We start from the raw sequence: 27,073 nt of genomic DNA, 5'->3' as shown, positions 1-27,073 counted from the left end.
CTCCGGTCGAGAGGAAAGTAAGTCATTTGTTGAATCGTTGCGGGACGATCGTATTCGGAACTCAGTTGCAGAGGTTCTCTCGCAAACTACTCGCTTGTTATTTTACATTTCCTTGTCTGCTAGAGCGGAAAGTCAGATAAGATTCGATTCAAAGGATGAGGGAGATAGTGAAATAGGGTGGGAGCAATAAATAAAACACGCACATCTTAGACTATATACCTATACTTAAATAACAAAAGTGTGAGTGTGGCGAGGACGCGTTGCGCGATGAGATCACTGTTGCTGCTGGGGCGGCGCGAGGCGCGCGGCCAGGTGGAGGATGTCGCGCTTCTCCTTGGGGAAGCGCAGCTCGCGCGCGGCCAGGCGGGCGGCGCGCAGCTCGCGCTCGGCGCGCGCCAGCTCGGCGCGCAGCACGCCGCCGCCCGCCGCCGCCGCATCCCGCTCGCGCGCCGCCCACTCGCGCGCCATCTGCTCGCGCATGGCGTCGTCCAGCGCGCGCGCCGAGTAGTGCGCCACCACCTCCTGGCGCGAGCACTGCCGCTCGCGCATCGCGCGCAGCGATCCGTTCCAGTGCAACAACTGGAACACTGTCATCAGCTCCTGGAACTCCAGCATCGTGCGGCCCTTGTTTGCTTCCAGCATGAACCTAGCACAGAGAATTACACAGGTTGTCACACTTGGTACAATAGCCACAATCTAGTTCGTGCATACATTCTGTAATCGTAACAATGGCAAGAAACCGCGCTTCCTTTGTCTTCGAAGTTGGACGGATCTCGGACAGGCGGATAAAAGAATAATTCTTCGTTCAATCCGACTTTAATCATTCAGTCGTTGTATAACAATAGATCATAAAACAATGTAATTTCACGTAGACCTGGTACTAATTAGTGTTGGTTTTATACCCCATTGTTGGTCGACCATTTCTATAAATAAAGCTATCAATCTTTATTTTAAGTGACTTTGAAGGTAGGTATTACTTTTAAACGAGAGATCCGTAAACATAGTGCTATTGTAGTCACAATTCTCTCTCGATTCGAGTGTTAAAGCTTGATACACCTCGCCCTTCTTACTTATCATCCACCTATTTATATCTAGACTAGAAATTATATAATATTATGTTGGCTACCTGAATGCTGCGATCCCGGCGCTCGGGTCCTGGTGGTGCGCGGCCGCGTCTCCGGCGAAGGAGGCGCGCGCCTCGGCCACCGCCTTCTCAATGAAGTGTTCGGAGATCCGACGTGACTCGTGCTCATTGAACACACTGTTCATGAGCGCAATCTTTGCAGCACTGCGACGAGCTTCCGCTTTTGTCGGACAATTCTGGACAAAAGAAATTAAAATGGCATTCTATTGCACCGAGAAAATGACCGTAAGATTTTTGTTATTGAATAAGGATATATCGTACTCTCGTATCCTACTCTAAAAGCCGCTAGTTATAGACCATTTTCGTTTCAAAGCAAAGCCTTCATTCCAATATCAACATTAAACATAACTATTAAATAATTATAACCTGCTACGTGTATTTCACTCACATACACACACACACATAATTACGCGTAACATGTACCTATACCTGAAACGTTGCAACAGTTTGCGCGGAACTTCAGCCGTCTGTCACATTGGATAAACAGTTTACGGAGCGTGCGGTCTGTCTTGTGTAACACAATTACACGCGCCATTATTGTACGTAATATTGCGTGCTATTCGCTGATAGTTACGAACGTAACATTCATTAGATCGGTAAACAAATATTTATAATTGGTAACTAGTTGTTCTTATTAGAGACTGTTTTGTATATTGGTTGTTAGCTCTCCAAGTCCTGAGTTTACTTAGCCTGCCCGGTTGAATAGTGAGTAATAGGTTCTGGTTATGCTAAGGGTACCTACTATGTATCTGACCCTTTTCGAGCGAAAGAAGATGTATGTAATGAGCGTAGTAATTGACGCTCTCTAGTTTCCTACGTACCTGAAAGCTCCCAAAGCATGCTCCTCCGGGCAGCGTGACGTAGCAGACGTAGGGCGGGTGCGCAGCCGGCACCGACTCGTAGATGACCAGGGCGCCGCCCCCGCTGCCCGCGCCCCCGCCCCGCGCCGCCTTCACCTGCCAGAACTCCTGCAATGCTTCCACCACGTTCACTGTTGAGAGGACTCCGTCAGCTGTGGAAGAGAAGAGGATATTAGAAACAATGCAAGAACAGTAAGCCAAGTATAGTAGGTACTTAAGATATAAGACGATTAAAACAAAGGCACAAAGACCAGCTGAATCAAAGAATGAGATAAACATTAAGTACACAGCAACCCCTGTCTCCACTCCAAACAGTCCCGAAACTCCCCTGGCATGGGGGAATTCAGGAAAATTTCCCAAAATCCCCTGTCAACCAACTATTCGTAATTGGATTACATCCGGAATTTAACTGTTATTTTCATGTCAACAGACAATTTAGAAACCAAGCGCCCGCATTGTACGTAAACCTGTACACTTAAATGTCGCTTAAGCGAAAATCGTTATCGCCTGAGCCCCCTAATGTCAAAGCATCAAGCACTTCCCATTTTAAATAAGACGTCCAATTTGTCTCGGCATTTTCTCCACAATCAGTGCTAGCAATTTATTTGTAAAAGCCTAGCTTTATTCATATTTCCGTTGGCTCCCCGTTTAATGGTTATGGCTTTAATAACACCAGGATAAGGTGGAATACAGCTATAAGTGCGCAGCCTACGCCTACCGAGCACACCAAGCTAAATGCATGTTCATTAGACAGGTTTTCTTAATCAGGATGCTAGTTATTTGATACAGCTGGCATCCTTACTGCATGCATACCTACTTGAATATTAACAACTAGACTTATTAATTAAAGAATATAGAGGTGTAGTATTTTAAACCTACTCTATCCAGTTGACGCGGAGGTAATCCTCCTGCATACAAGTCTAGCTAGTGCTTGCTCGTGGCACAAATGCAAAGTAAATTACGTTCGTTATCACTAATCTGGCTGTCCCGCAAGGCGATTATGGCGTTATCCTCCCATGATTGTCCATTAGTGGTCTGTGGGGAGCAGCGCATAAAGCGGAGGTCGGTGTAGTGAACAAACTATTGTAGTTGAGATAAGCTCTCTATTCAATACGGGCGCTCCGAATCTTCAAATTGCAAACCGAATACCTGGGACTTTGAAGACGGATGCAGCTATACCATAATAGTATTTATGTACAAAAAGCAATAACCAATTTATTGATTAATATTAATTAAACTGATATCAGTTGCAAAACTATTCAGAGGTAACTATAATAAAATGTATATAGAGCTCTATCGAAAAATCACTTCTTTATATTGTTACAAAAACTCGTCCGAAACTATTGTATCATAACAAAGGGGTCAGCTTTGTTACATAAATGAATGAGTTCGGCTTTCGACTCGCTTTGTGACGAACGAAATATGCAAATCGCAGACGAGTTTAATTTATGAATCGCTCGTATAAAATTCATCACTTGCAAACGCCAAATCCGCGAGTGCTCGTCGCGAGTGTTTACTCCCGAAAGAGGAGTACAAATAAAGAGTTTTTAAACTTCAATTACTTTTGTTTGCCTTCCAACTTGTTCTAGTAGAGGAGAACACATCTTCTGTATACGGAAGCAGGTGTATCTCTCTGTACGACATCACAAAATTGCTTTGAAAGATAATCTCGTTGGTTCAGACAAACTTATTGCATTTCCCGACCGCAAAGAGTATCAGTCTACTCAGAAAAATACCAAGTAAAATGTTCTTCATTTGTAATGCAATTATTTTTACAGAGCACTCTCTTATTTCAAGTAATGACAGTACACACAGGAGTAGAAATTAAAGCACTCGGCGGTTCGTGTCCGCGGCTTTTCCGGATAGACATTATTATCTGACAATGAGACGACTGTTTCTGAAAAGCGACGGTTGGGAGGCTTGCGAGTGCTCTCTGTCTACTCCCAGTCCCCAGCCCCCACTGTTGTGCCCATCCGTTACGATTTTACAGGATTTTTCCCCTTTGAGCGGGCAGGAAATTTCCGGGACGAGGCAATTTTAAAGACATCTCAAGACGCAGACTTTTGGTGCTTCATTATTAAAGAGTCGAGTGAAAAATGATTCAAATATTACGAAATGGTACGTGACTCCCTGCTTTGCTCTCTCCTAAGTATTTAATATTAACGAGAAGGTATGGATTTCAATTGTAGAAACCATTTCTGACTTTTAATAAGCCCATCATATTTTTTTGAAATATAGTAAAACAGCGAAATCTAAATTCGTCACAGTATTCATATAGTTCGACAATAAACTTAGACAGTAAATCTTGCCTGAGTATATTTGTATTTGTTGAATAAGTACATCACCATTTTATTTAAATGTATATCAACAATACGGTCAAAAAATCACCAAAAAAATAAAAATACAGAATTATAATCATAACATCGCTCTCTACATAATTTCCGCGCAATCTACATGGGAATGCAAAAAAAAAATAACTTCAAAGAAGTTTTCTAAGATAAATATATTCAAAGGTCAGAGAGTTTGAACAAAAAACTTGTGGAACCGACGTTAACAGAGTTTGAAGGGAAATGCTGTGAGAACTTACTCCTGAATACTTTCCCCCACACAAAAGAAACTTTCTTTCCTTTACCTTTTTCTAGAATTTTCATTTAGATGTACTTTTTACACGGTTACAGTTCCCGGAGTTGTGTTTCGGAAATCTTTTCAAAACGTTGACAGAATAAAAATGATGAACATTTTCCGTAGTTCTGTATAGTCTCATTACACAATTTCAAACTCCTTTCTATTACTGATAAATATAGAATAATAACCACTAGCACTTTGCCCAACCACTCAAACAACGACGCAGAAAACAGTTTAACTGCCGCACTCAGATAAATTTAATAATTACTTAAACTATTCCTTAGTAACGATTTTGTTCCGAAAACCATTGCTAAGGACTGGGTTAAGTAACCATTAAATGACTCTAAGTACGGCGGTAACACTGCAAAACTAAACGGGTACTTAGTCCCGTGGTTTCTACGTTAGACGCAGGTACTAGAGGGAAACAAAACGATGCATTCAAATGCAAGGTGGCCTCCCAACAATGGTAGTAGGTATTTATTTAGCTTTATATCACATGAGCTTGAGCTGGAACGTTTATAGGACCAATATCGATGCCATTCCAGACTAACTCGTTCGTTTAATAGAGATCGTTCAGCCAGTATCGATATCGAAGTCATTTTCATTTATTTTATTTTATATCGAGATAGTATGAGGTAAATGCCAGATTTTGTTTAAAGTGTTTGATAGAGCGATGTTGTGTGACTTGTTTTAGTGATATTACGGTATAGGTAAGTATAGATTTGGCATTACATGCAGCTATTTACATAATAAAAATTGGTTATAGAATAGTTTTTGATAAAAAGAAAGTATTGGAGTTTATTGAGCAATATTGTGAATTGTAAATGAAAGTCGCTTTACTATTTTATACCAACGAGAAAAGAAAAGTTTGAAAAGATTCTTTATTGATAAGAGGAAAACGTTTAAAATTCTACAAAAGACAGGATCTTCGTAGAAATTGATATCTCTTCAAATGAAGTGAATGAACCGTATAAACAAAATGGCCCTCAACAATTGCGAGAAATATTCGCAATCACGGCGTACCGTGCCCTCGAAGAAACGAAAGGAATTTAATTAACAAACAATTAGATCTCACAAAATCTGATACAAATTGAAAAAATATACAGTTCAATGACACTGTGAGAACATGAGGAACAATTGTTATAATGTTATTTCAGAACAGTATTTAAAAAACTATAAGTACTTCAAAGGTGAGTAACACAGCTCATTAATTAGCAATAAATTCAGAAAGAAACAGACGTTTACTTAAACTATTCCTTAGTAACGATTTTCTATCGAAAACAGTTTCTAAGGACTGAGGTAAGTAACCATTAAATGATTCTGAGTACGACGGTTACTCGTTTAATGGTTGCATGGTAAGTAGGAGTGGTAATTTCTACGGTACCGATCTAATACTCAGAAAAAGTAAAATATATGCAATTTCCTTAGCTAGTAGCAAACTGACCACCATCCACAGCAGTCATTAGTAACGAGCCCCTCATTTCATTTACTGCTAGTTCCATGTGCAATAGTATTGATTCTGAAGCCGCCATTAATTGCCAGCGAAACTACCGTTTGACTGATCAATCAGCCGAGTGCCTCCATAAAGCATGGCCCGCCATAATTGCTGTACGTTTCATATCATGCAGCACACGAACTAACTGTCTCTTGATACTGTTCACACGAGATAATGATGGTGACGACAATTTATTCCAAACTTTATACCCACGTAGAAAGTTCGTGTGAAATTAATGAACGCTTCAACACAATACGTTGAAAGCCCCCATGCATGGGATTTTGACACGTTTTTTTTTCTTTCAACGTTATAAAGCAACCTTTTTAGCAAGTCACCTCGCCAACGTGCAGATTTAATCTGTGCACCGATGATTCTGCGAGTTTCTCAGATGTTAGAGGTTTCGCGCCATAGATTATATTTACGGTTAGGTCAACTCGTTAATTTATTAGCGTGACAGTTTGTAAACAAACTTTTCACTTTAGCTTTGTTTGTTTGCTGAGACCCCCAGATTTGTTTAGGAACTGAGATCCGGAATATTCCGTAACTTACGTACTATAGTAAATATCTACCGAAAACGCTATGATATTTGTGTAGATAAATAAATAAGCATAATGAAAGCATCCAATTTAAATGTAGTTAACCCATAAATATTGGTATTCAGTTACTGATCCCTATCGGATTACTATCCACTGCATCGAACATAAACCGTTGTACAGTATCGAGTTCTGTTAATCCAAATTGAAACCAAATAAAGTGTAACGGAATTAATAACACGTAAAAACATTTAGTACCGCACACTTCGACTTTTTAAAATAAACTCCGTACATAAATATTTCAGAAATACGTAGCAATAAAAGCATTTGAAACGTTTTCTCGGCGATCTGTCACATCTAGTTTGTGCTCCTATTCATTTGAATACTTGATAACGTTCCTAGCTAGTAGCTGGCGAATTTATGTTGTCAAGGCAACTCACTCCTCAGGGAATACATGCGTCGACAGCTTCGGAAGTTGTCAATTGACAGGGGACTGAGACATAGTGACTAAGTTATATGCAAATGTAGGTAAACATAACATGTTATTGAAACGCTGTTCATCAATTCATATCGCTGTATCAACAAATATGGCTGCCGTAATGTGTCAAAATAATGGCGCCAAATGAGTTATTAGAGGTTATGTTGAAATGTCAATTGGTAATAAAATCAGTTTAATTCTGAAATAATTTTGTTATCTAGTTAACAAAATTATCTTTCGTTCTTTGATGTCTTAATGGATTTGAGCATTAGCTGTATTGGTTGAAAATTACTAACAATACCAATATGTCAGGAGATACGTTTTAGTCGATAAACATATTTAGCACAGATTAATCTAGATTCTTGGTTGTTACCACTAATTCAACGACAAAATTATTGCACTTAAGACGAAGATTTGATTACGATTTTATTACCCACAGATTGTCAGGTCGTAATAAAATTAATAGTCGTCCCTGATTGGTCGCTTCCTTATCGCAGATAATGACCCTTTGACCTTTTTGCTGGATCTTACCGAAACTCTATACTTTATGGGGATATTTTTAATGATGTCTTTTGCCTCCCGGACTCTATTTGTACGACAAAGAGAGGGATCAAAGCAGTGACGCATAAAGTAAGGCGAACACAGTTATCAAAAGATTGAAGTAAGCAGAATATTTTCTACTACATTGCTCATAGAACAGTATTCTAGGGTTTGAATATTTTTCATATCTACGTTATCACACATCGATTTTGTTTAAAATGTACTTAACAGATATTTCCAAAGAGATTTTTAGAAATTCATTAGTTGACATACTCTAAATAAAAACTTGTAACATTCAATAGGGTCAGTCTCCAAAACGAGCGGATCCATGTGGTCACTCTGGCCTCATTGAAAATAATGATATTCAGTTTTTTTAAATCTTATTTTCAAAGAGATACATAATTACCATTAAATATCTATATCTGAAAAGTGCCAGAGCGATCACACGAATACGCCCGTTTTGGAGATAGACCTAATAATGGTCATTCCATTCTCAAAACCCACGGCGAAAACTCTCATAAATTGACTCACTCCACGTAGAGGTACTATGGAAGTAGGAACTACGTAACTACGAACTATATTTCCCAAGTTCACATCAAAACGTCATATGTCAAAAAGGGATCCGCAATAAGGAAGGTAGGAACGAGAACTATGGAGCACCGTGACTAGGGTTGCCAGATACAGACTGATCATTTCCTGGACATTTCTAAGACCACGAACGGAATCTAAACTGTAAAATTAGAAATTAAGTAGATACCTAGAACTCATCCTTCCCGCCCCGCAACTCACGTAGCGCGATTTCTGAGCACGTTACAACGTTTGGTTTGACTTTTGCAGCCATAGTATTGTACTTTGTGAAAAAAAACTAGTATTTTTCATTCCGGGACAACAAAGTAAAATTACTGGACACGGGACAGCACACAATATTCCGGGTCAATCCCGGAAATCCCGGCCATCTGACAGCCCTAACCGTGGCCCTAAAGGTCGGGAAAGGTCAGTACAAGGACATATCTATTTAATCGAAGCAAATTGACCAATGATCCAGATGAGAAGTGAGAAGTGTTCCATTTTCAAAGTTTCAAACTTGTTCCACAATATGGCCGTTTACTTAAGACAAAAGTTTTGCTTAGGAATAGCAATAATTTTTTTTTATAAAATCAGGTGTTACACAATAATATGAGCTTAACGTTACTATACATACGGTTTATTGTGCTTTATGACGATATCAAACCTAATTGTTTTTAATAGTTTTTAGATAAATTAATTACACATACACACACAGGGATATTTTGACACCAAATAACTGTTAGCCTGAATTTCTTCATTTAGATAAATGCTGAATTATTCATCAAGACGCCTATCGTATATCTAGTATTGAATACACTTAGTTTTATATTAAATGCCTCAAGATTAGAATAGGTAGGTACTATTAATATTCCTATTAATATTAGACATTGAATTATTTTCGATTTTTTATTTCGAAAACATATAACATCACATCACGTTATTCCCTGAAGGAAAAAAGTTCCCCACTGTAAAAATATATAATGAAATAGTACGGATACTTACGTAAATATGTTTTTTGAAGCCCTTGAGACCACAAAACAAATTACGCAGTCATTTACGAAAATAAACGCACAAAATAAATTAAAACACGTTTCTAAACACCATCAAAAAAACTATTTATCAAGAATTTGGCATTTATATTAATAATGTTGGTTGTAACCATAAATCGACATTTTCATCATTCGCTGATTAAGGTATGGTAACTAGTTAACAAAATAATGGCGACCTAGCCATATAAGGATGATCTAAACGGCTTGTAAATAACTTCAGACCAATTTTGAAATGTTTAATGAATATTATAAACGTTATACGAACCTAGTTAAATTCGAATGTAATTTGCATAGACAATAAATTAGGAATAACATCGTGGACGATACCCATAATCCGCCATTACAAAACGGCGGGAATTAATAAAAGCTAATGTCAAACATTTTACTAAATTGCTTCATTTATTGTTTTGTGAAGTAAAGTGAGTATAATTTTGACTTTTTAATGCGAATGATTGTAAGATCAGGCTATTACGTTTTCTTTTAACACAAAAGGCTGGCTTATAATATCTGGCTTATAAATATTTACTCCTTATAGAAATCTATTCATATTTTGATAATGAACATAGAAAATGTTTACATAATTTTAGTAAGCACTAATTCTTTTAATGTATTAATATTTTTCTAAAAATAAGATTTGAAATAGTTAAAAATAATTTATGATTTATGTTTTTTTATTTTAATTTTTGTTTAGTTTAGTGGGCAACACTAATGTGGCGCTAAATGTGAGCATTGCAGAGATGTGGCGCGAAATTGTATAAAATTATAATGTTAATATTACAAGTAAAGTGTAGTTACGATCCTAAGCCTGTATTTAGTTTACACTCTCTTTTAGCTTAACAACCATTCATCATCATCATCATCAGCCAAGAGACGTCCACTGTTGAACAAAGGCCTCTCCCTTAGTCCTTCCTTAACAACCATTGCACATACCTAAGCACTAAAAATTCTAAACTAATCAACTAAATCCCCACAAGACAAAAATACGAAGAAAATAACATCCTAGTATCTTCCTAGCAACATTTTAGTTTATTTCTAATTTAGTTCGCAGTAAAGTTATCCTCAGTGGCGCTGCATTCGCAAATGAGTAGTCTACCATTCTGTTTGTGTTACAAAGTAAGTTCCGTGATAGTGTTTATTCGTTCATGAAGTGTAACTATTAATTCTTAGTACTCTAAGTTTTGGTTTGAAATGGAATGTTCCAGCGAAATTCTGTTGACTTTGTCGGTACGGGTCGAAGTTTGCGTTGTGTCCTGACTAAGAAGTAGTGAGCTCCAAGTTAAGAAAGCACTTCGTATGTCATTCGTTTCGTTACTACTTATTTACTACAAAATTGTCAAGGAACTTTTCTTTGAAGATAGAAAATTCTGGACCGAAAGTTCTGCTAACGTGCACTCGAATTTTGGTATAAGCAACATGGTTGTTACAACGTTCTGATGTAAATGAAAGGCTAATATATAATTCGTTAATTAATAATACACATCTGGCCAAAGCTACAAAGGAAAACAAGCCTGAAAATTATACATTTCATAATATTCGAAATTACAGCAACAGTTCCAATTACGTAAGTCATTAATATATGATGACTAAATCAATTTCGCCTAATGCTGCTTCAATTAATTATTAAACGCCATTGCGAAGCGTTGCGGTTTACGGGTATTAGCCAGATACCCAGTACCACACGCTAAATTATCTATTATTTGTATTGATTATGCGATTGTCGAACACCTACATAATGTAACATTAGGGAAGCCAAAGTAATTATCCTTCAATAATTTTCTTAGAACTGGCCATGTAGATGGCCATGGAAGAAAACTTGATAATTCGAAGAAAATCTTGATAATCACTTGATGAAACTTGATAATCACTTTTCTTTAGAACCGTAGAATAGCTTCCGACTTCGAAAATGTAAAAGCTACCACTTTTCTAACCTCAATAAAAAAATATAATAAAGAAGGAGCCCGTAACAGACCGTTATAAGTCAAATTAAATTATTCAATTTTCAAACCACAACAACAAATAAGGACCAATTGAACTGAAACAAACGTACAGATACGACCAAAGAAAATTCCATATAACTTTTCATTACGCAAAACCAAGAAAATTCAAGCGGTCAGAGAGGATCGTATGTGGGACAAAATAAATAAAATGACAGTCAGACAGGACAATAAAAATTGTTTCAGATGAGGACATTGTATGTTTTGAAAGCGTCTTTATCCTCTTAGGAATAAGAGCTTTTATCGTAAATCAAGTGTCATTGTACGTGTGTCCGATGTTACTAAAGGCAGGGTACGAGTGAGTGGAGCGTGAAGTGGACACTGGGCCGGGACAGCTTGAGCCGAACATTCACGACTGAACCCGAAAGTGACTCTTGTAATGCCTCCCTGCGTTCTAGCATATAGTATAGAAACCCAGTGGCAAGACAAAGCTTGAATGTCGTAGCTAAACGTGTATCTATTTTCTATTTCTATCACAAACATGACAAGATACAAAAATAGAAAACTTTGCTTATAAAACAGGTGAAGAGTCCGATTCTGTTAACGAGCTGATGAGAAGCAATTGTTTTGCAAGTAACAAGACAATCAATTGTGTCTCGTTGAAATAGCGTTGTCAAGTGTTGAAATACTTTACTGTAGTACAGCTAAGCTATGCAAACTTGGCACAGACATTGAATTTTTCTTCTTAAGAAGGTTTTAAAAATATACTTAGTTTAATACTTGATGTAAATAAAAAATACTGGCACCTAGTACCATGTACCAGTACGTGTCTTGTCTCAATTAGAACCAATACCATATTCACAAGAAACTACTTATATCATCAAACAACTCCAGTTTTACTCAGACAAAACATATTTTTTGTACACCAAGAATTAAACGGTCAATCAACCCGAAGGATTTCCATTTTAAATTCGTCTATGACTCACATCTCACAAATATTATTCGTATTTTATAATCATAACTATTTGCTTCACCTCAATCTATCAAAAATCAGAACACACCACATGATTTTATATCTGAACACCTCAAACTTGTTCTTTCGCCTTCCAAAGAAGGAAACAAAACGGAGAGGAATCGTTTTAAAGAATTAGTTGACCGTTAATTATGTACGTTTAACGTTTGTATTGATCACTTTACGACATCAATAAATAATTATATTCATCCAATCATGGCCGACATCGCGGTTTTTATTATTTAGTTGGACTCGCTGACGGATTGATATTATTATTACTTTTTGTTGGTAAAAAATAAGGTCGTGTGGACGAACTGTAACGCTTGCTCCGATATTATTGTGATATGATTTTGATTAAGGATTTGAAAATAATAATTTGAACAGTTTTAATTTGTTTTTGAATTGCTTTTTGGTAGATTTTATTATTTGGCAATTAATTATTTTCTTGACACTTTTGAGAACTTATCTTTTGAGATAATTTATAGTAAATGACCAATCATGTTATTTCTTCAAGAAGCAGGTCTAATCTTATTCCTACTCCAAAATATTATAATCCAAACTCATAGACATATCAAAAGAAGAAGTCAAAAACAACCATTAAGTATTCGTCACAAATGAGATGAAATTGAAATAGGATTCTAAAATGTATATCCTAGGAATATTACATTCAGTTTACACGTCTGCCTCATTAACCGGCTGAATGTCGCACATTAATTATATTACCCTTTATTATAATTAGACAGATTACTCTAGCTCTTCTTGAAGTTTCATCTAAATATTTTGAGTTCTTAGAGGGAAGATAAGTGGTAATCTATTGTTTTCAAAAGAAGTGTAATTTTGTTAAAGAAAAAACATCTAGAAAAGCATTTAGTCTAGCAGTTATCGAGTTTTGCACCGAGACTCATGTTTACATTGTACCTATTTATAAGTAGGATGAATTTAATTCATGAATAACTTTAATTTGGTATTGTTTACACGTCACATCGATTTACAATTTCCACACACAATTATTTGTAATACATAATCATAGATATAGCACGACACATGACACTATGTAGACATATCAGGTGCTCTTCCAATTTACGTCAAAACGCTCCACATGTCATCTAAAGCCTACCTACGTCTTCGGGGAAATCTACTGATGATGTGAGCTCATTACAAAAATGATTCCTTTTGGAAAATCACTTGAATGATATGTCTCATGCATTTGGGACGTCAACATATTTTTACCCGACTTATTTGAAGCGCAATAACATATGCTTCTCATAGTACGATAGGTAAAACCGACCTCATCTAGATTTTTTTATAATTTTGGACGTGTAAAAGTGCTCTTTTGTAGCCTATTTGCAGAAAATAAATTCATTTCATTTCAAAAAGGAGAACAAATATCTGCCTACATCCTTCAGTCATAATTTTCATACTTAAAAATATATCCTAGAAGTTTTAAGCCTTTTAGGGTTTACTATTTGGATGACATACAAGCGAAGTCAGTCTGACAACACATCTACTTAAGAATGTCATTTTAAATAATCATTAGGTCGTGAAGGGCAAAAAGCAACTACTTCGTTTTACAAACAATAACAAAACACTAAAAGAAAAACAATATTAAGTTCAAGAAATCAATCCCAGTTTAAAGTTTAATGCCAGTATTGGTTGAGAAATAATAAAATAAAATTGTTTTACAAGTAATACCTAGGTGGAACTTGTTAAGATTCTTGCAATGTTGAGAGAAAGTTCCTCCGGGAAGTTCTTCTAACACCTGACCTTATTATGTAGTTCCATCGCCTGCCAGCTATTTTCAAATTAAAAAGATTTAATAGACCCGTTAAATACTCTTTGGTGGTTTACTTTTTAAGAAGTAATTTATTCTATTAAAAATAAAGTACCGACTTTTTTTTCGTAGTTCGAATTTTAAATATTTATAACTTCATCTGATGAATGAATGATCCCCATTTCTCTTAGTCATGCCCTCCTATATTTATTTCTCTGGTCATGCCATAATTTCAGCGGTGAAAACGACTTGATCACTTTTTTATGGTAAGAAAAAAAGTTCTTATAAAATAAATATAGCAAATTCGTTGCGAAAATCTATAATAGCAAGACTTCTAGTGGCGTGCTGCGTTAGTACGCAAAACAAGAACATAAAGCAAAACAATTAATAAAATGACTTAAATGAATTGTTGTTCCAAGTCCCTAAACTTTTTAGGCTAACTTAAATCATTGTGTATCACAATCAAATTACTTGCCTGCAGTACAATACACTTAATATTAATATTCATTAACAGTTGACCTTTCGAGCATTTCCTTGGATTATCATCTACCAACCCCAGCACATGGAGATACTCCAAACTGTCAAATAACTTCAATGGAATTCCAACCTTATGACTTTATCTCACAGTCGAAAATATGATGACCAGTTGGGTATAGTATGATGTGCTGTCATGTACCCTTTGACGTGACTTTATCAGTATCGACCACCTGAACTAACCCGACACACAATTAACATTTCTGGCAACACTGAATAACAGCTGGGGCAACACTGTCTATGGGGAAATTGACCCATTAGAATATTCTCTGAATCTATTACATTTCAATTGTAATATTTTGGTATTTGAGACCAAAACTAGTGCCAATTATGTTCTCAGTCTCTTCGTAATAGAGAGCGTTTACTATACGTCAGTCAGTAGCCACTTTGAGTCTGGAATAGTGAAGCACTATGACTATGGCTATCTGACAATTTTAGAAAAACTGAAATAGCCTAAGTCCCAAACCATATTGTCCTATTCGGGAATCAAACCCGAGACCTTCTGATCGGCAGTCACAGTCACTATGCCAACGAGACGTTCTCTTTATCTCAAAACTAAATACCCAAACACCCGGAGCTGCGGACTACCTAGCGGGTTTACCCGGGCTCCGGCTCGAAAAGCAGGAGTAGGAACGGCGTGGTTTTTAGTCAGTAAGAGGTTGACACTCCTTCTCGGCTCGCCCAAGGCGGGAGAAGTCATTGGATGATTTTGCCCCCTCAAAAAAAACCTAAACATAGGTTCGTTTTTAAAAGCATCAAAAATACGTGAACCACATAAAAAAACCTTTAGATCTAAGTAATCTGGCAGTCTATCCATATATTCATTACCTATTGGAATTTCGTTCAATACCGACTACCACAAACACACGTAAACCTCAACTAAGCTTAACTAAACCATACAAAGCCAGCGATGCAACTAGTATTAATATAACCTGAAACGATCATCAATCAACGTAAAACCACTCTTAATGTTAGTGGAATAAAGTTGTAAATCGTCCAAATAGGTGTCAGTGCCAATAATATTGGCAGTACACGTGCTTGTATGAAGATAATTATAGCTATGTATAAACATGTAGGCTGTTTGATGTAGGTAGCTTTAGTAAAGTAGACTGTAGCTCAACTATGTTGCTATGAACCGTTTTCCTTAAGCGATTATTTTTGTCACAATAGCTCTATTCTTGGCACGGTATACAATTTGATAGGTTATTACCTAGCTGTCTAAAGCCGTGACGACAATAAAGTCAACAGAATGAGAGAGTTACATACTTATTTCCGTACTTAGTCATTAATTCTAGAGACTATTTTAGACACATCTCCCACCCCAGAAGGGTTGTATAGTTGTTCCAAATGTAAAGATCATAGCAAGCTCTAATAAGTAGGTTGAAGACGCCTGTACCTAGATAGATAGATAAATCCTTTATTGTACACTATATTGTATACAACGTGTACAAAATTTCATAAGTAGGTTGAAAAGAGTCTCTACACGAAGTTTCAGCTTAAAATACGTTTAAAAAAATTGTACCAAATACTTGGTTTCGCATGGTTCTTGATTTTAAATTAAACAAACATGTCACAACACTACATAAATCACTCACTAATATTACGAAATATTTCTTCTGTCAATCTGTTCGCCTAGTACCTGTCTACCTAATTTTGATTCCTTTAAAAATTCATAACTTGTACCATGAAAACATGAGTTTAAAAAAACCTTACCGTATCGTTTGTTATGTTATCTAGAAACCGTGCAATTGACATGTATACCCCCTTTTTGTTACACGTTGTATAGATCATTAATTACATCATTTAAGCGAATGTACAATGGCCGGCCTCTTCCAGGCTTGCCTATAGTGCAGTACACACTGCACTATTCACAATAACAATGTGATCGCGTCTTCAAAGAAAATCCTACAAACTTATTCGAATATTAATAAACTAAAGAAATTCAAAAAGCAACTCTCAGAGCTGCTATTTCGACTCGAGAACAACGTAACGAAAGTCCAGATATTTCGATACTACCTGGCAACAAAACTAAAATAACGAACTAATCAACAGTAAAATCCAGTCCGATATCGAAACAAATATTTGAACACGTAAAAGTCAGTTTCATTTAAAAACAAAAATAAGTGAAGAAACAATACAAAAGTATCTAGTACACAATTAAAGAAGAATGCTGGAAAGCAAAGATGAACGAAGTGAAGAGTAAAAACTACATATTATACAAGATTGTGTCATCACAAAATAATGTTTCTCCCGAAAGGAAAATTCTCGTAAGAGGGCTTGCAATGCTCAGCATAGCAGATAGGTTGGAAATCCTTTAAAAGGTTCCGGTTTATCAGAGAGCACTTCCAAATGTACACTTCTTTATTTGATTCTCACAATACGCGTGGCAGGAGTGGGAGTGGATACTTTTGTGCCACTACATCGGCACATCGACGCAACCATCAAAGACAAAGTTAATCTCTCTAAATACTTTTGCATATTTTTATTTTCTTTGAGGGCGAAAAATCATCCAGTTACTTCTCCCGCTTTAGGCGAGGCGAGAGGGAGTGTCTGAGTGACTCTTACTTACTAAAAACCATCTAGTTCCTACTCCTGGTTTTCAAGTTGGAGCCCGGTAAAATCTCTCTAAGATACTACTACCAGTAAAATTTAGTAAAAGTCAACTTTATAGTAAATGCATCATTAGATCAAAAATGAACTCTCAAATAAGTAAATAAGTAGAGCCAATTCAATCAAGCAAATCCGCAAACTTCAAATATAACCTGTCATAACATTTGCCCAATCTCAACTAGTAGCCAAAATACATGAAATAACTTATTCATATTCAAATTCGGACTCGGAAACTTAACACTTCGTACATGTAGATATTAAGACTAAAATCCTGTGACGATGGCATTCAGAGTCATACGTGCATAGCATAAACCTAACTCTAGGTTACTAGGTACGACCTACCAAAATAATCCCGGAATTATTATGCGAAATAATCAAATGATGCGCCCACTGAATAAAGAAACGATCGTTAAGGTCCGTCGTACGATTGCGGCTTAGTCGCACGACTTTTTATGTGTAACTATTTGTGCTAAATAGTCGATATTGTTAAAGCTAATGAAATGTAAGGTTTTTGATAAATTTTGTATATTTTTGAAATCATTGTGACTGAGTTTTACATGCCATATATTTTTGTCCATTTCTTTAATCTTTTCGTTTCTGTTTCTGCTTCACAACTAGACTTTTGTTAACCAACATAAAAAAAATAAGGCTTTGAAACTAAAATTTTAACTTCATGGAAAAAGTAAAATTAATTTGAAACAAAATCGCACCACGCGTATTCGCAAAATCGCGAATACGCGTCGAATGTTAGCAGTATCGATATTCATCGATGGCTAGTGGGCGGTAGATCTGTGGTACTGTGGTCCATTCTGTATGCCAGCGCCGTAGGAATTCGTAATATGTGAGTCAGCGTATCATGTCGCGGTTATTGTAAGATAGTTTATCGCGAAACTCAATTTATGGTCTCAGTTACACTGTTTTATTGTTTTCCTGACTTTGCAATGTATGTTGCTATTTAGACGCCTCGGATACGGTACTTATATGGAAATACTAATATAATTTAGGAAATGTAGACTACAGTACTAGGTATAGGCGATAGGCATATCACTAGGATAGCTAAAGATAGATAGGTTCTTAGAATTATCATCAACTTCATGAATCTATCACTAATCATAACATCACACGATGCGTAACCACAAAAGCTCTTTAAACATTTCCGTTTTAAAAAAGAGAGAGAACTAATCACACGTGAAACATTCACTTGTATTCGAAGCGGTAATTTTAAATTAATTTCTCAAAATTTCTCGTAAATAATGGTAATTCCATTATAAGCCTTTTACAACTAAATTTGAAACATTTGTCTACGTAATGTTTATTCCAATTGGACATTTCAAATCTCTGAAATGAAGGTAATTCATTAATAGTGCTTTAGACGCTTTATTGTAGGCTTGCAGTGAAACTGGAATACGTACATAGCCGTATCTACGTAAATATTTAATGGCAATAAGTTTTGAAATAAGAAAACCTACGACACCTGAGAAAATTCTGGTTATATTATTTACTAGCAATCCGCCCCAGCTTCGAATGGGTGCAATGATGATATATTTTTCATGTATTATATATATAACCGCATCAAAATCCGTTTCGTAGTTTTAAAGATTTAAGCATACAAAGGGACACATAAGCGACGTTGTTTTATACTTTGTAGTGATGCATACAACTCTTTATTGTATCAATAATCTTTCCAATTGAACTGTAAAAATAGTTTTAAGTAGTATAAAATATATTACTAGGTATAACACAAGCTAAAAACTGTCGAAGTGCAAAGACACAAAATATACTTTCGATTGACGTCAAAGTTATGCAGGAACAGGACTTTATTGGAAAAATATACGGGAACGGAGAATGATATTTTAAAATATGGACCTTGTTGTGACTTGTCGCGGAAAATTCATATTTCGAACAGTTTCGATGCAGCTGCAGTAGCAAGACTTTATAGTCCGTTTTGCATTGTAGCAACATTGTTATTTCCAGTATGTATTGTTACGAGCTACTTTGAAATACAACGAAGGATAGAATAACAATAATTATTCACAAAATGAACGCCTCTTTTGACTTATCACTTGAAGTTCCTTATTAGTTTCATCTTACTGCCTAATTAACAGTTAATAAGAAATGAAAATCTTTACAATATTTTGGACAAACTTTTAAAAACCATGACCAAAGAACCAATGGAAATTTTCCGTGAAAGCACGAAAGTTTTACGAATTTTTCCGTTAAAAAACAAATACAAACTCATTACCGTTGCCAGTTTACTAACAAGCCGATCACTACAAACAAAAAACCAAATTCGTGGACACCCTTACAGATCCTTATTTGGACATTATGTTTTGTGTAACCATAGTAGAGAAACAAAAGGGTTCTTACTCAGGCTCATAATAAGCAAATGGGTAGTTAGTATCACCGTGCGATACAACCCCACCTGCCAGTATGCAAGGTAGTGAAGGTAGTAATTATGTCATTATCGGGGAGCCCTGTGTCCAAGCAAACTCAAGAATAGTGGGGAAGGTCGCTGGTGAAAATATAATGAAGATTGTGCGCCTATTTTCATATGTTAATGTTAGGCACGCTGACGAAAATTCTAACTTGATACTTTAAAAGTTTTCGTATGTAAGAATGTTCTGTGTTCACTAATTCAATTAATGCTTTGACTTTGCATTTTGAAATGTTTTACAGAAAACGTAATTTTAGTGTCAACATTTTTTTTTTTTTTGATGGCAGTTGAGTCTCCAATACAAAGTTGTCGACTATTCTGCCAGTGTCGAATGGTGACGGCAGATTGTGAACCGTCGAACTATAACTTTGTGATAGTTTTTAGTAAATGTCATATTTTATATTATTTTCATTAGTCAAGCATTTTTCTCCTTGAGTTGTGTTAGTATTTTGAAGAGCTGTCTACAAGATGTCAAAAAATTGCGGGTAATCTGTTCCTTTCAAGATTTAATCGAGTCTCCTTTGTTCAATTAAATTCCAAATTCCATTCAAATTCTGAAGCTTCAAAGTTCCGACCGATCCGCAAATTTCTTAAATTCCTTATTTTCTTTTTAGTCACTTAGAAAATAAGTGAAAAATAATACAAAATGTCTTCTTTATTGAAAAACTTTGAGCTATGTTATAAAAGGTTAAAGTGATAAAAATAACAGATCATAAAAATGTGTGAATACAATAATAAAATAAAATTCTACATATAAAAAGTTTGTATTTCCCCACTCATTGACTCATCAACCCGAACCACTGAATAATACAGTAAAGCAAATTTTTATAACACGACCTTATTTTAAAATTCCCACAGGCTATTAACAAAAATATAATAAAAGTTTAGCTTCACTCAAAATGGGATTCTCAACCAAGAATAAACTTAAGTTTAGTAAACCCACATTATTTTCAATAGGTAGAGTAAAATGTAGCCCAAAATTGATGATATTTTATTACGCATTCATTAATTTAATAGATTGCGGTTCGACTGTGGGTGTGAACTATGAATTAGTTTGAATAATTAAACTATTATTATTTTATCAGCGAATTGTGGGAGCAAAATAACCATCAACTATGATTTTCAAATGCAAACTATAAGTAGTTATCTGAGGTTATGCCTTAGAAAAGAACATAACCATTTGTTAGGGGGAGGAAATCATCCAATGATTTCACGAGACGAGAGGGAGTGAGACTCTTACTGACTAAAAACCACCACGTTCCTACTCCTGCTTTTCGAGCCGGAGCCCCGGTAAACCGGGGGTAATCATCGCAGCTTCTCTCGCCGAGGCGAGAAATATCAGATCTTACTAACTAAAACCATCTCGTTTCTACTCCTGCTTTTCGAGAGCACCGGTAAACCCACTAGGTAGTCCGCAGCTAAGCTAAAAACGTAGCCTATCACTGTAAAACTTCCAACTATATTCTAATACAAAAATCAATCAATCAAATTAAGTACGAGGAACAAATAAACAAACTCTCTGTCTTATACTTAAACTATTAGTAAAGACTTGTATCTTAGAAATCTTAACTAATATTAAAATATACTGATCGATTTATTGATGTTACTGTGAATTTTATTAATATGTAAAAGGAAACGAATCCTGATGAACAAGTTATCGATCTATAAATTAGCAAATAGTTTGTGTCAAACAAATCAAAGTATCGATACAAAATGTTAGAATTTCGACATTAACAACTTAAAATAACTAAGTTTTAAAATCGATGGAAGATACAGCGACTTGCTGACGTAAAGTTACACCGTTGTTCTTTTCTTTAACTAAAAACTACTTACTTGCCATTCCGAGTATTGAGAGTAGTAGCGAAATGTTCACCAGCCCTTCATTAGAATTTGGCTAATTACAAAACACCGCTGAAACCTTTCCAACGAATAAACTATTTATAATACCCTCGTTTCAGTTAAAAACCTCTATTATGTTACAACGTTCTGACCTTTAACTTTCTAGACACCTACAAAAAAATATAATTCAAAACAAAACACAGCAATAATCAGAAACAGAAACAACAAGCTAATATTAATTACAAACAAAATTAATACAACAAACAAATTAGGGTAAATGACGCAATAATTGCCATCATAACTCAGAATCGTTTTGAACGGGGTTCACAAAGACGGATAATAGAGACATTTACCTTACTCCGAGGTGTTTAATGTTTGTATCGAGAATGTTATCTTACAAATAATCTTAATAAGGTGTAAAACAATCGCTGGCTTTGGAAAACTGATAAGGCTTATTATGAAGGCTTTTGCACAAAGTACTTCTATCTTAGTCGGGATCCTATGTGCACAAGGTTAGGAGTTAACGTTACATTATCTTGTAAATAGCTAAAACATGTATGTTATAAATTACACTTTAACGATAGTAGTTTGTTTCGAATAAGGCTAAAATATTTGTTTAGAACTTCGAGTTGTATCACAACACACGATCTATAAATTAGAATTGCGTACTTATTTATTTATGAAAATTCATAGGCATAAACATTTCGCCGGAAATCACGGGGTTTTCAACATTACAGAGGGGGTCACAAATCCCTACTTTCATAAAAACAAAATTGGAATTTGACTTTTTCCATAAGAAAACCCCTTAACAGACGCCATTGAACAAAAGAGACAATATCTAAAAATTTCCCCTAAAAAATAAAACAAATATACTTTACGACATGATCGTCCTTAATAATAACGGAGTCCCATTTTTCTTTCAAAACAAATTTTCGAAGACCACTGAATCCTATTGAGTGAAGAAAATGGAAAAGATTAAGGTTGACAGGAGACAGTGACATCAGTAATAATCCTTGAGAGAGAGAAGGGTGTCCCCAAAATATTTCAAAGTAAAACCTATTCAAATTGGATCACAATATAGCCAACAATTTGGCAAAAGTATTTTAATACGGACATACTTGTTTTCGGAATATAATTATAACTTAAATTACATTTGTAGGGACTCAGCGCGAAGTTGAATGAAAATTATTAACTCGGACGCCATGTTGGATTTTTGGCGGGATTCGTAATGAGGTTATGAATACGGTGACGAAGAAATGTCACGAACATATGCCTATGAGTGTATGAGTTATTTTTCTAAGGATATAATAGAAAGACATCTTACAACGAAATTATCTGATGTTTGCGTTAATTTCAGACATTTTGACTGCATGGTTCGCGCGGTGGCTGGGCAACTGGCTGCCACGCAACGTGTAGCGGGTTCGATTCCCGCACGGAGCAACTCTTTGTGTGATCCACAAATTGTTATTTCGAGTCTGGGTATCATGTGCATGTGAAATTATATGTCTGTAAATGCACGATACAGAAAAAAAAACAGATTACGGTATTTTAATTAAATTACTAATCAACAACTGAAACATTAAAATACGTTTTGAAAATTGTTCTCGAAGCAAACATAGTTAACTGCTAAAAATGTTGACCTATTTTACTAGGCTCGGTGAAAACTAATTATTAGTTTTTCCATTTCCATAAATATATGTTTTGTCATGGAACTCACTTTTAGATAAAATATACGTGATACGATGTAAATATTCTATCACATATACTTAATACATGTTTATTTATAACAATCAAATTGTTTATGAAAATAGACACAATTTACATCATTTTTTATAGATACCTACTAAAGAGACAATCGTATCCGCTGTCTTTTCTTACAGACCATTATGAAAAAAGGCACAGAAGAAACGGTAAGTTTCCTTCGATAAAAATAATAATAACAATTTAAAATAACTCAAAATGGATTGTTTGTTTTTATACTTTTAAGGAAGATAGAAAATATTTCTTAAGAACTTTCTATGTTAACTGAACGTAAACTTTGAATTGTTCAAAATTGAGTGAACCAATTGAACGAGAATGAAGTTAACCGCACGAATGGATACAGAAACCTCATTCGCAGTTAGATCAAATGTTGTTATTAACACTTTCTCCCTTCTAAAGTATCCAGGTATCCAATTCTATGGCAGTTCCTGAGATATTAATAGCCAGTATTCTAGTACTTTCAACATGACCTTAACTGAAGTTATTATGTGTTCCGAATGTTCAGAAATTCTCTCTAATTTTAACCCCCTTTGACGTCTTTGGAGGCAAACAGAAGTGCTACTAGTGCTCTATGACAAAATAACGAACAATAGAATCATAATTGAAAGGGAAACAAAGAACTAAGTTCTGAAACATAATATTACCTATAAAGCTATTTTTGTTTACCCCTATGGCGAAAAACAACTCTGTATCAGTATAAATAATAATAGCTAAAATCTATTAATTTGATAAATTATAAAAAAAAAATACAAAACTTACGCAGCCGAATATCCGGACGGTAATATTGTATCTCCATGTTTCAAGACAAGCAAAAATATATTTAAAAAGTTGGACTGAAGCTTCATAAAGTGCTGTTATACTTGCTACAGTTTCTAGAATAATAACGATTGCATCTGAGACAGTCCTGTGCATGTTGCAGCGTGTGGGGACCCCCACATGCGCAGACGCCGCTAACGGTCGCACATCTCCAACAAAACCACGCCTTAGTCCCGAGAAGACACCATTAAATTTTATATTTTCTACAGAATTTTACTATTTTATTGCAAAAAGGTTCATGTCTGAGAAAAACCTAAGCACTTTATTGTATATAATGTAGGTACTGAGAAATAGTTAACTATTTCTTTTATGCTTTTATTTTATAAATAGTAACCTATTCAAGTTGTTTATGCTTTCTTCTGACTTGGTAAATCTGTAAATCACTTCTGTAAATGTCCATAAATCTTTTTTAATGTAAACTTCTAAGTATACATAAATACATTTAAATGTAAGGACAATTCCGTGACGGAAAACTTCATTAGCTATGTTAATTTAATATTTTGGAGACGTTCCAAAAATATACATTTACATTTGTACTCTCTATTGTTTACAACATAATGTAGTAAAACAAGGTTCATTTACATTTCTTTAACTATATACGGAACGCCTACAACAGAATAAATGTTAACAAAATAGTAAACACTAGCACACAACGCGCAATTAACAGCTTGGTCGCTAATCACATGGGACCATCGAATTACAAATGTTAACGACCAATTAAAACTAATAATTGACATAAAAACCATCGAGCCACACATGCGATGAATGATCGTGAAATCGCGAGAGATTATCTCGATGTAGTCAATGTACACGCGATGTAGGCCGATTCGAAAGTCGCAGGTCATTTAATAACTCGTACCTTACGTTATAGGCTTGCATCCCGCCATCTCGCCATCTCGATTCCGACTGAGCATAGAAACTTTATAGACGATCGTAAACGAGATACTCGTACCTACTATAAAATCACAATTTGAATTTCCTTAAGACAGTTCAATTTTCAAGGTTTAATTGAGCTTTAAAGCACCGACATGAGCTGTAGGTCCCAATTATCAATAAAACAACCGTTCGACACGACCAGACAATGTCGAAATATTATGAACATAATACTCGTACGACTTTGTACGGAGTTGCTGTAATGACATTATAAAATGTACCGAGACGAGGTCGGTCACAGGTGGAGCGTACGCTCGCGAATTCTATGCTCACGAAGTTACAATTGTACGTTTCAGTTTACTCCCCTACTCCTCTTGTTTCTGTCTTAACTACCAACATCAAACAGATTTTATTGATGTTCACATGTTTGTGTTGCTATTTGCTTTTTGACAAGCGACTCAAGCTTTGCTAAATCCATACAAAGAAATTAATTGCATACCTAACAATGTTATTAGAAAAAACGTGCGGAGAATAACATCTAATACTCTTTAATAAAAGAGGTTTCGTTACAGCATTATATTCATAAAAGTAGATCTTTAATCAAGTAAATGTATAAACCAACGTAATATTGTAAAAAGGATTTCTGCGTAACGTAGTCAGTTGTGAATATTAAATAGTTAATGTACGCTATTTATTTGTGATACAAAACTTACTGAACTGGATTTAAAGTATTTACACTCCCTTCACTGTGAACACTGCGGCGAATGTGAAATAACCATTACAATTATGAACTGCCTCTATTGAAATGTAAATACATAATGGTTTAGTAACAGATGTCTGCCGACTGAGTCATCCGACTAGTCTCTCCAAGTGTGAATTTTTTAAACAACCTTTTTAAACAAGCAACACATCAGAATGAATATGTTTAAACACAAACGGGGTTGAAACGTTGAAAAGGTAAAACGCGCTAAAAGTAAAATGTGATTAGGGTCAAACAAAAAAGGAGGACTAATAAAAGAGTCGTTAAGCACCGGTTTTGAATTTGAAATGTTAATAACAACTTAATAATTATATTCACGGGTAAGGGTCGTAAAATGATTGTATCGAAGCTCGATACACTACGGGAACCCGACAGGCTGGAAGTGAGACACAGGTTACACACAAAGAAGATTCGCATAGCGGAGCTGCAGGCCATTTAGTTCCGTACTGAGGCGTACAACTAATTCCATCAGTGATTACCAATAGCGGTTCTAGCTCCCAGCCTCTAGAAAAAGTGACTTCAAACAATCGTTAACGAATAGAAACTTCAATAAAGAGAATGGAGTTGACAATGACAGTGACGTACCTTTCCGAAAGCTTATGTCAAGTCCAAACATTTGTTTGATGTTTCTTTACGTTATACTGCTCAATGCAAAGTCTGATTTATCAGATGATAATGTGTCCGCCGGCACTCGGTGACCACATTTCATCGTGAGACAATAAGCTTTGTATCAAACAATTACTATCTGATAAATCAGGCTGACCCTGGCAAAGCCGGGACTAATGGTGCTAGGCAGAGATGAAGAAATCAGGCAATGTTGGAGCACTTTACGATCGCAGAAAGTCACTTTGTCTGGCAGTCACGGTGAGAATGGGTTAAAAATAGGTGAGGTTGCAAATATCAGCTGACCTCTGTAGACGTCATCGTAGAGGGGGGCGAGCGCGGCGTCTGGCGCGCCCCAGCGGGACGCCTCGGGGTACACCATGGGGGCGCGCCTAGCGCGACATGGCACTCGGCAGCGGCGCGTGCGTCTGCGTCGGCCGTCGCGCGCGGACTGAATACACTCGCAAACACCTACACGCCGACACACACGCAAGCCTTCCACAGTCACAGAGTAAAATAACCAGTCTGATGAAGGATTTCAAACGTATCCTTAAATAAAGACTAACAAGGGTTCCTTTATATTAAAGTGAACCCCCATTTACAACCGCTAGTACGAATTCGACACTTGTCTAAATACGAAATTCAATATTTAAAAAATCCATGAAATCATTAAAATTAACGCAGCTGAAAGTTACACAGACAGAAATCAATAGTACAAGTTGAAATAGATTGGCGTCAACAAGTTAAAACGTGACTTTTAACATAAACTGTAAAAGTGCAGCGAAAGCTTACCTCGCGGGAGCTTTAAGGCAATTCTCATGGTTGCAGTGTTTGT

The 27,073-nt window shown here is 35.9% G+C and overlaps 1 protein-coding gene across 1 annotated transcript; it reads right to left on the bottom strand.

The window, feature by feature from the left end:
• Positions 1 to 204: 204 nt before the first annotated feature.
• Positions 205 to 27,073, bottom strand: LOC118275790 (protein limb expression 1 homolog). Its single transcript, XM_035593866.2, has 5 exons — positions 27,031 to 27,073; positions 26,545 to 26,709; positions 1,966 to 2,156; positions 1,127 to 1,320; positions 205 to 646 (listed from the first exon to the last, which is right to left on the bottom strand). Exons 1-5 carry the CDS (start codon positions 27,056 to 27,058, stop codon positions 274 to 276), a joined length of 951 nt encoding a protein of 316 aa, XP_035449759.1. The 5' UTR covers positions 27,059 to 27,073; the 3' UTR covers positions 205 to 273.

This window comes from Spodoptera frugiperda, chromosome 15, assembly GCF_023101765.2.
Source record: "Spodoptera frugiperda isolate SF20-4 chromosome 15, AGI-APGP_CSIRO_Sfru_2.0, whole genome shotgun sequence".
NCBI classification, from domain to species: domain Eukaryota; kingdom Metazoa; phylum Arthropoda; class Insecta; order Lepidoptera; family Noctuidae; genus Spodoptera; species Spodoptera frugiperda.
Note: the sequence above shows the minus strand (reverse complement) of the source record. Positions and strands in the feature narration are given on the sequence as shown.